We start from the raw sequence: 10,326 nt of genomic DNA, 5'->3' as shown, positions 1-10,326 counted from the left end.
AATTGGTCAGTGCTGGCATGGCTAACTAAAAGAAAAGAAGAAAAAAGCTAGGAATAATAAATATAATAAGTAAAAGATAAAGTTTGCTAGCTTTATTTTGTCTTTCTAATTTTGGATTCTATTGAATATGTTTGGACTTTTGTGACACTTATTTATTCGAGTTTATCCGCATAAAGTTACCAATGGGCCAATATTCTTTGTTATTAGATTATTTATTAAGATTTTTTTTGGAGTAAACCATCAAATTGGTCCATGTCTTTGTACCAAATTTTCAAATTGGTCTCTGACTCAATTAATAACTCAAAATGGTTCATGTCTTTGTCAAATGTTTTTCAAACTGATATTTGACCCTATTAGTTGTTTTGTATTTTGAGTGTTAATGACTCAATGTCTTTTGGATATTATTTAGTGGTTAATGACATAATGCCTTTTAGATCTTATTTGATACGTTAATGACTTAAAATACAAAAGAACTAATAGAGTCGGAGACCAATATGAAAAACGTTTGACAAAGACAGGGACCATTTTGAGATATTAATAGATTTAGGGACCAATTTGATAATTTGGTACAAAGACAGAGACCAATTTGGTGATTTACTCTTTTTTTTTGGTGAGATAATTTATTAAGATTTGATCGCACTAATAACAATTTTTATTCTTGAGGTTTTTCTTTGCATTATAAATATATGCCATCAAATCTTCTATAAAAAATTACAGGCCATCAATCGAGTAAAATGTAGATTGTATTTTAGAGAATAAAACAAAGGTTTCTAGTACTTATTAAAAAAAACTTACAAATATCATAAATATAGAGAAGTACATTTAAAAAATCTAATGAATTATTGTACTTATTATATTTTTTTGATGTGTGCCAGATTTTAGAGCATTTTGGACCACTATTCTTTTCTAATTTATTTTAGATATTAAAAGTAAAGTCATGTTTGATTCTTTGTCCTATAAAATATGGGTTCTCTTATGAAAAGTACAAAATAAGTTTGAGATAAGATTATTTTTTATGATTAAAAGTTTCGTGAGTTGGGTCCTTAGATTCATTATGGTTAGACAAACTTCAAAATTCAGAGAACTTCTATAGGATATGAGTCAACTTCCGTGAATTCAACTCACAATTTTCCTACAAACGAAACCCTAACAATAATTGTTGGAGTTAAACTCACGCCTTTGTAAAATATGAGTCAACTTCTTACCAATCGAATCAATCTAAATTTACAAAATAAGAATCTTAATTCTTGGTTTAGTTTTGCATTATAAGTACCGACTAATATATTGATTGTATAAGAGAAAAAATGTAACTAGTACTTTTTTGGTGGTGAAAAAATGTAACTAGTACTAGTTCATAAAAAGATAATCAAACTTACGAATATCATAAATATAGAGAATTATCTTTAAAAAAATCTAATCAATAATGGTACTTTATATTATATTCTTTGACGCGTACTAGAATTTTAGATCACTCTGGACCGCTATTCTTTTCGAATTTATTTAGTATGTTGCGAGTAGAGTCATGTCTGATTCTCTATGTCCTATAAAACATGGTTTCTACAATGAAAATCATAAGTTTAATCAAGAGAGTATCTATTAGATTCTCTTAAATGGATAATTCTTCCTTACAAAGTTCATTTGTAAAACGATAAATGCCAACGTTTAAAAATAAAAATTAGGCTTCAAGGTGGAAATTGAGTTTTTCCAATAACTCTCTTGTTATTATTGAACTTGTGAATGACTTTTTTTTTTTGGAGAGGAACTTGTCGATGATTTGATCGATAAACTTTATACTATAATTAATAAAAAAAACGTATTATATTAAAATTTTATATTAAATCTAACTCTTCTATGAGTTTATAAGGTGAGATATGTAACTTTTTACAAATTTATTTCAAGCCTTATCTATGTTAAATATAGGATTTAAGTTCTTTCCAATAGTTCTCTTAAGAGGATTATACACCAACAAAGTGATAATTAGCTACAAAAACAAAATAAAATAAAAATGAAATAGCATATTAATATCTGTGGTGGTCTAAGTGCCCTACCCTCCAACTTGGTATAATATATGTCGATGAAATTGAGGGCAGGACAAGTTGTTTTGTTTATTTCTTGAATATTTCTCTTATTATCTCCAACTGAAAAGTAGGAAGGAAAGTGAAGTTATAGTAATATAACACCATGAATGGGGTATCCCACTAACGAAAGGTTGGCATATTAAAGCATCAAGACCTAACTTTTTTGTTGCTGTGTCTACAAAGACTGAAAATGACCTTGATAGTTATTCTCATGTAAAAGAATATCAAGTTATCTTAAATAAGGGATAAAAAGTGTACCCATCAATTTTCCATTTTCTTAATTTTCAATGAGTGGCAACAGTTTATTAGCTTTTCTTTTTCCTGTTTTTCTTATGTAGTATTAAATATCTAATAGAGTATATGAAAAAGAATTTGATATCTTTTCAATTTATAAGATTGAATAATACATTTTCCTCTTTCTCACCTTGAATATAATCTTTGCTTTGATAAACACTTTGGAAAACGAACTAATTTTGATTTTGTATGAAGTTTTTTGTAATGACTTATATGTGTTTTAGGCATTCTTCTTGTCAAAAAAAAAAAAAGTGTTTTAGGCATGTAAGAGAAACTAATCATGATGTTTTGTCTAGGCATATAATTTATTTACTTGGGGTTATGTACGTTGATCTTGCACATGACCAAGGAACACACTCATTGACATGATGAAACTGGCTACAACAAGATAATGGTGGACATAATACATATGCAAGTTGATATTTTGAGGAACTGTATGAATATAGTATTATTTTGCAAAACTAACATTTTCCTTTTTTAATAAGAAAACAGACAAACAGCAAAAAAGAAAAAGAAAATCATATAAATATCATAATCCTTTGAGACTAACATTATTGTAGGAGAGAATCTTCAAAAAAAGGTAACAAAACAACAGGCTTCCAATGAAGACTAACATTATTGTTTTTTTTCTTTTTCTTTTTCTTTTCTGTCTCTCATATATATATATCTATATGTACATCAAGATATTTACCCAACAACATATTATCAAATCTGCAGCAGAAACACCTGTTCAGTTAGGCAGGCTCAAGATAGCAGCTACTGAGGCTAAACAGCTAAAGTACAACACTGTTGTCCTAGGACTCTTGCATGGAGTTTGGTCAACTATACTTCCTTTTGAGAATAATAAAGATCAAGAACTTGTCAGCAGAATAAGGTTGCACTGATATAGCTACAATTCTCATAATAGTGTAATCTGATGTATTTCAATGCAATTCACAATTAGGTTTCCTCATGGAAGGTACGAGACCGCGATAAAGCCGCAGGGTTGGCATACATCAGCGGTGACGTTTCAACCGTGTGATTCATGTCCTTTACCTTGGACTGAAATCCATTGAACATGCCTCCTCCATTGAGAGAATTGGCTTTGTCATTATTGATCCCAAGCTTTGACCACAATGAACTCCTTGCAGCTTCACTTGGGTCATCAAATCTAAGTGTCTTTGGGATCAAAACGCTGCTTTCAGTGCTATTGTGTTCATTTTCAGGCTTTTCTTTTGGTGAATTGACTGAGGTAATGATGTTTCCATCCCTTGAGTGTTTCCCCAAAGTCGGGACAGAACTGAGAGCAGAGTCACTTTGATTAACAGAAGCACTTCCTGGTGAGACACATGGTATATTCCATGGAGGTGGCATACAACCCCAATATGCAGGTGGAGTTACTGGAGTATAGAATGCTAATGGATAGTTTGGTGGACAAAAGGTAGGAGGAGGCATTGCAGAATTCCATGGATAAGGCAAAAAGGGACTTGGAATATGTTGCAACTGAGGAGGGAAACCTTCAACTCCTTTATCTACCAACCCATTTGTGCCGGTGTGGCCTTTTCTATCTGATGAATTTGATGTTGTAACTGATACTCCAACTCCAATTGAGTGATCATTTTCCCTACTATACGAACTTGCATGATGAAAACCATTTGACACACAATTTTGAGTTCTTTCAGCGATGTTCAATACAGAAGCCATGGTGTTACAAAGCGGAGGATTTGAATCAAACGTCAAAACAGCTGCTCCATTTCCCAAACTATGTAATCCATTAGGGGAATTAAGTTTAGCACCCTCTGGAATTATCAAATGTCGATAATGCGAGCTAGATAAGTTTTTGTTCTTGCGGCGACCAGCTCCAACAGGAACATTTCTCATTGTTCCTCCTGCAGTCCAGTATCTTTGACATTTCTTACAAAAATGACGGGGCTGGTTGACATTGTAATTGTTGAAGTAACAAAATTTGGTGTCCATGCTATTGCATCGCGGGCATGGAATTATTTTGTCGGGTTTCTTCAGAGTTTTTTCTTCGGAAACACTAGTCTCGCTTTGTTCTACATTTGTAGAAGATTTCAATAACGAATTCTCGGTTTCAGTTGATGGAGTCTTAGGAGGATTCTCAAGTACAACTGAAGATGTTGTGAGAGCTCTTAAATCCTCAGTGGTTTGTTGCGAGGCTCCATCGTCTTGTGCTGTAATTAGTTCTTTCCTTGATGGTTCCTAAAACAATGAATATGATTAAGATGAGAAACACTAACTTACTGTGTACACAAAAGGGAAATTACAAAGCAGTCAACTCAGAACCTCAATAGAAGTAAAAAACAAAAGCATCGTCATTTAAACACCGAGCATACGTGTATAAAAACATTGGTATTGCATACGTGTATAAAAACATTGGTATTGCTAATATAGAATATGAATATCTGATATGTCACTGCATATAATTTTAGTATGAGGAACATTATGATATTATATAAAAATAGCAGAAAAGGGTCAATATTGTCAAAATTGATCATATTTTTCGTTAATTTAGTGACTCTGACTCCTCATATATGGATTCTCATAGAAATTTTAAGCGCAAAGTGAAAGGTTGGTGAATTCACACCAGAGGCATAAGTATTGTAGGAGACAAGAGTAAGGCCTAAAAACTAACAGTCCATAAAACTAATCTATGGTATTTGGTAAATTTTATACCAGTAATATGTCCATGAACAATTTTTATATAAATAATTATGTTGTGATGTCACAAGGTCACAGATAATTTAGATAATTGTTTGTTATTTTGACACAGAACAAGGACATGAATATGGACAAAAAGTGTCTAACCAAAATAGTTTAGTTCAAGTCGGCATGAAAAGTAACCAAAAAACTTCAATCAAGGCAACGAAATAGTCATAGAAATTCTGTGATGCTACATGAAAACTACTACGAAAAGAATAAAGCATAATCATTGACCAAAACAAAAAATTGATAATTGAAAAAACCAAAGCAAAACAAGGTAAACCACATAATATATTAAATATTATATGCTCAAATTTATATTCCAGAATAAATTCGATCCAATTTCACTGATGGGAACCACATAATGAATTTGAGCCACAACTTAATAAAAGATTCAAACACTTTCACAACAACAAAAAAAAGTAAAAGAAAATAAAAAATTCAACGTAGCCATTGAGAATTTCAGCAATTCCTCAATTCAATTGACATCAAAAACAAAAATTTGAACAAACCCATTAACAATTAACTGCTTAAGAAAAATGGGTTGGAATTAGATTTACAAAACAACATGTCTTTTCAATTTTCGTTTTCACTACAGAAACTCAATCATATGAAACCTTCATGGCACGTACCTCAGTTTCATGCTGTATTGCAGAGGTGAATTCTGGTGGAGAAGAAGAGGGAGATGAAGAGTCATTGGCAGGGATGATCAGTGGAAGAAGCGGAATTGTCCTTCCAAAGAGCTTTATCGCAGGGTCTTTTACCTCTGACATTTCTGTAGGAAAATCTGTGTGTGACTCAGTTTTTTAGGAAAAAATGAGTGAAAATATTATGAGATGGAATATATAGAAGTTGTTGAAGTGTTAGTAACTTTTAATTTATGACTCATGTTATGTTAATTTGTATAATAAAAAAAAGGGGATATTATATAGTTTGATGGATCAGAAAGAGAGAGAGAGAAGGAGGGAAGATACATAGAAAATCTGTGTATGAAGGGGTTTGAAGGTTTTATTTATTGTATTTTTATTAACTAAGTGGGTAAGAGAAAATATGGTGCCACTTCAGCAAAGAGGAGGAAATTTTGAGCCACAAGTTGTTGTGGCCTATGAGATCTTGGAATGCAGTTGGATTCCCTCACATCGTTTGTAAAGATAGTGCTGTTCTGTCACATCCCTTTTTCCTCCCTGTCAGCACTTTCAATTTTTTTTGCCTTTTTGCATATTACTTTTCAACTCTTTTCTCCTACCTATTCATGGTCAAATTTGCTCCCAAAGTCCTGCCTTCTCTGTTTGACCTTAGAGAATCCATTTCCCTCACTTCTTTCTTTGCATTTGGATTAGAGGCATTATGGAGGAGTTACTTGTCTCCGTCGTCAAATCTAAAATCAATAGTCGAGATTGTTTAGTTGTTTTAGGGTTTGATTTATGACTAACGGAGTAACGGTTGAGATGTTTTTACATCGTGCAACTACGTGTTGTTGAACAACATGTAATCCATATCCTCTTTCTTTTGCTAATTTGTCGTCTACACCTTCGTCATAATCTTAGGGCAGTATGAATTGATAAAAAAAGAAAATATTTTAAATAATGACTTTTGTAGGAGAGTTCTTAATTGTCACCGCTTGGTTTGAGTTTGAGAAATTAAGTATATGTTTACCTATGACGTGGTTTACACAATAAATTGTCTCGACCATTTATTTAGTATTAGATGACTAAGTTATACATTCATCAAATTAACTTTGAATAATAATATCATTCATTTCGATTGAATGATCAAGATTGACAACTGTGAATGCAGTTATTGCATGAAATTTGATTCTCTTACGCATCAAAAATTGCTTGCTCCCAACCAAACTTTCGAAAATACCCTTACGTGAGTTAACTCATGCCATTTTTTCACTACCATTTTCCTTCTCTTCTTCTTTTTACCCACTCGAGTTTTTAAACGCTGGGTTATAACCTGCGTGAGTTAAGTCACGTTGTGTGAGTTAACTCATGCTGGGTTATAATCTGTGTAAGTTACCTGCGTGATTAACTCACACATGGGTATTTTTGAAAGTTTGGTTGGGAGCGAGCAATTTTTAACGGGAGAAGAGCAATAATCTTTCGTTAGAACTACTAAACCACTATATATGATATGATGGGCATGAATACATTTTTTGAGGCCATGTGTTGTAGCCCGACCTATACGGCCTTTTGAGGGTGTATATAAGTGAGTGCACCTCACCAATGGTATTGAAGAGAAGGACAATGGTGGCCACTTATAATATATGGTGACCTTTATAATAACGCCCGACCAAAAAGCGCTAAAGTAAGTCTCCATATGACATTTTTCATAGCATTTTAGTAAAAGCGCTATTAATGAAGCGCTATTGTATGCCAAAATTGTAGTAGTGAAGGGAGAGGAAAGTCACAACTATATATTGCTCAAGTTCTTCGTGACACCATGTAACAATTGAAAAATACTTAAATTTGTATGACTTTTTTTATACTATTGCCTTAAAGTATTGTGAGATGTAGGTTAGATATTTGTTTTGGAAAGTGTAAGTGTAATGGAATTATGGGGTTTGACAGAAGTTAATAGTGTTATTCTTAAGTTGTCATTTGACGACAACTATGAGTTTTCTCTAGTTTTGGAGTTTTCTACATTATGTTCTTGTGTTGTGATGTTTCTTAATTTTCTGTCTTATTTTTCCCAACAACTGGAATGAGGAACTTTAATTTAATCTAGAGATAGAAATTTTTAGTATGCATTATGGATGCAACGTTGTTCAATATTCCACGTAAAAAACATGGGTGATACTATGAAAGTGTTAATTTGGTGTGTCTATTGTTACTCACCTCTCTTTCTCAATAAGTAATAACCTATCTGGTGTACGAGTTTCTAGTTTGCCTACAATTGTAATGTCAAGTTATGCAATTATTATGAAGTTTGACATAGAGAAATTTGATGGAAGGATGTATTTTAGAATATGAAAATACAAGTCAACGAGTGTTGATACAATCAAGATTATACAAGGCGTTGAAAGAAAACATTTCTAATATGAATAACAAGAAGTCAGAGGAACTAGATTTGAGAAAAACTTCACCTATGTTTACTTAAGAATATCTTCTTAGTGTGTAGGGCATGTCGGCCAATGAGCTTTGAGAAAAACTTGAATGACTATATAAGGCAAATGACATCTGAAATCAAGTGTTGTTGAAGGAGAAAATTTTACAATTTAGGCATGAGTGATTATACGAAAATATCTGATCGTTTTAGCGTTCTCAATAGATTCCTCTCTAAATTGTAAGTTGTTGGTGTAAAGATTGAAGATGAATATAGAAGATTTATACAATCTCCTTCATATTTTTATGAGCATATCATATTTATTTTGATATATGGGAAGGAAACTATAAGTTTTAGAGAATTTGACACTAAAATCATTTTCGAATAAATAAGTGATGATGCCTTTTTAACAAACTCTATGTTAGTAGTTAGAGGCGGGTCTTAAGTGAAAAAGAACCAATGAATTAATATTAAATATTAAAATTCAAGGTGAAGCAAAATTTGAAAAAAATGCATCGAGTCAAATAATAAGTGATGATGCCTTTTTAACAAACTCTATGTTAGTAGTTAGAGGCGGGTCTTAAGTGAAAAAGAACCAATGAATTAATATTAAATATTAAAATTCAAGGTGAAGCAAAATTTGAAAAAAATGCATCGAGTCAAATGTTAGCAATGTCCCCCTCATCATGGGAGAGGATAATCTTCTCTAAACCAAAGAAAAGTGTATCCTAATGGCTCGACTAACATGAGCATGATGTAGGATAGGTTGTAGGTCTTTGCCGATCGGTCTGATATATTTCTTTCTCTAATGGCTGACATCGAAGCAAGGTATCTTTGATGGTTAAAGAACTTTATGAGAAAGCCAACATGAAAGTTGGACCGTAATTTTCATCCTATTTTTTTACATGTAAGATTTCTTAGAGTGGTTTAACTTTAAGCATATCATACTCTTTATAGTGGAATATGATAGTTATTTTGAACTATGATATACGTTGTAGACAATGGAAGTCGAGGGTGTATTAATTTCAATCAAAGTGGAGATTATTGAAGTAGATTGAGACATCTTTGAGTAAGTTTCACATTGCCCAATATTGTATAGGAAGAGGGAACCAAAGACTATATATATATATATATATATATATATATATATATATATATATATATATATATATATATATATATATATATATATATATATATATATTGGCTTAAGCTCTTCATTACAACATGCATGAAATATTTTAAGTTTGTACTAGAGTCTGTTATTTCTCTATACTTTAGGCTTTGAGTGTTTTGAGGTGTATGCTATATATTTTCTTTGGAGAGTGTACATTTGTTGCGTGATTTGAGAGAAATTGATCTGTTATAACTGGTGGGAAGTACTTGGGTGACATAATGTCACCGTGACATTAAATTTGGGTCACACAACACACATTGCCACACAACATCTGGGCCACACAACACATACAACACATCTGGGCCACACAACACAACATCTTTGTGTTGCCCAAATTTAATGTCACGGTGACATTATGTCACCCAAGTATTTTCCCTTTTTTTACATACTTTTAGTTATTAGTTGTCATTAGACGTCGATCCTAATCTTTCTCCATTTTTTTAATTTTTCATGATACATTTTTGTATTGTGACTCTGTTATTGAATTTTTCAGTGTTGATCTTCCCATCACTTTCTCCGTCTTCTCAATAAATGTCATACTTCATTAATTTATTGCTTATGAATAGAAAAGATTTGGCCTTTATATGTTAGTTGTCTTGGGTTGTTGATTTCCCTCTAAATTAATAAATTATATTTTTGTAGAAGACACCCAAATTTGAATTTGGAGCCGTGATATCCCTCTTGATTTTGAGAAATGATATTTGTACAACTATTTTATAGTAACTTTTTGACAACTTTCTCTCTCATACTCACATTATACTCTTATTTTCTCTCTACCTTTTTCTCTCTTCATTGATTTTGATCAATGAAAAGAGAGAAAAAAGAAGTTGTCACATAAGTTGTCTCACATAGTTATTCAAATATCACTACTCCTTGATTTTATGTTTTCATGTGATTTTTATTAGAAATATAGTGTTAGTTAGTTAGGATTTTAGTTAGTGTGATAGTCTTCTTCTAACACAACATTCGCTAGGACTAAAAAAAATCGCAATATCTAGTGATCTAAATAAAATCTTAACCATACTA

The 10,326-nt window shown here is 32.0% G+C and overlaps 1 protein-coding gene across 1 annotated transcript; it reads right to left on the bottom strand.

Annotated features, from left to right (window-relative positions):
• Positions 1-2,899: 2,899 nt before the first annotated feature.
• Positions 2,900-6,066, bottom strand: LOC146931858 (cyclic dof factor 1-like). Its single transcript, XM_085703439.1, has 2 exons — positions 5,708-6,066; positions 2,900-4,574 (listed from the first exon to the last, which is right to left on the bottom strand). The coding sequence occupies exons 1-2, from the start codon at positions 5,846-5,848 to the stop codon at positions 3,312-3,314; spliced, it is 1,404 nt and encodes a 467-aa protein (XP_085559565.1). The 5' UTR covers positions 5,849-6,066; the 3' UTR covers positions 2,900-3,311.
• Positions 6,067-10,326: the final 4,260 nt, after the last annotated feature.

This window comes from Medicago sativa, chromosome 4 (assembly GCF_051527215.1).
Source record: "Medicago sativa cultivar Bolivia chromosome 4, Bolivia_mono, whole genome shotgun sequence".
Classification (NCBI taxonomy): Eukaryota; Viridiplantae; Streptophyta; class Magnoliopsida; order Fabales; family Fabaceae; genus Medicago; species Medicago sativa.
The sequence above is the reverse complement of the archived record's forward strand: the minus strand, read 5'-3'. Positions and strand labels throughout refer to the sequence as shown.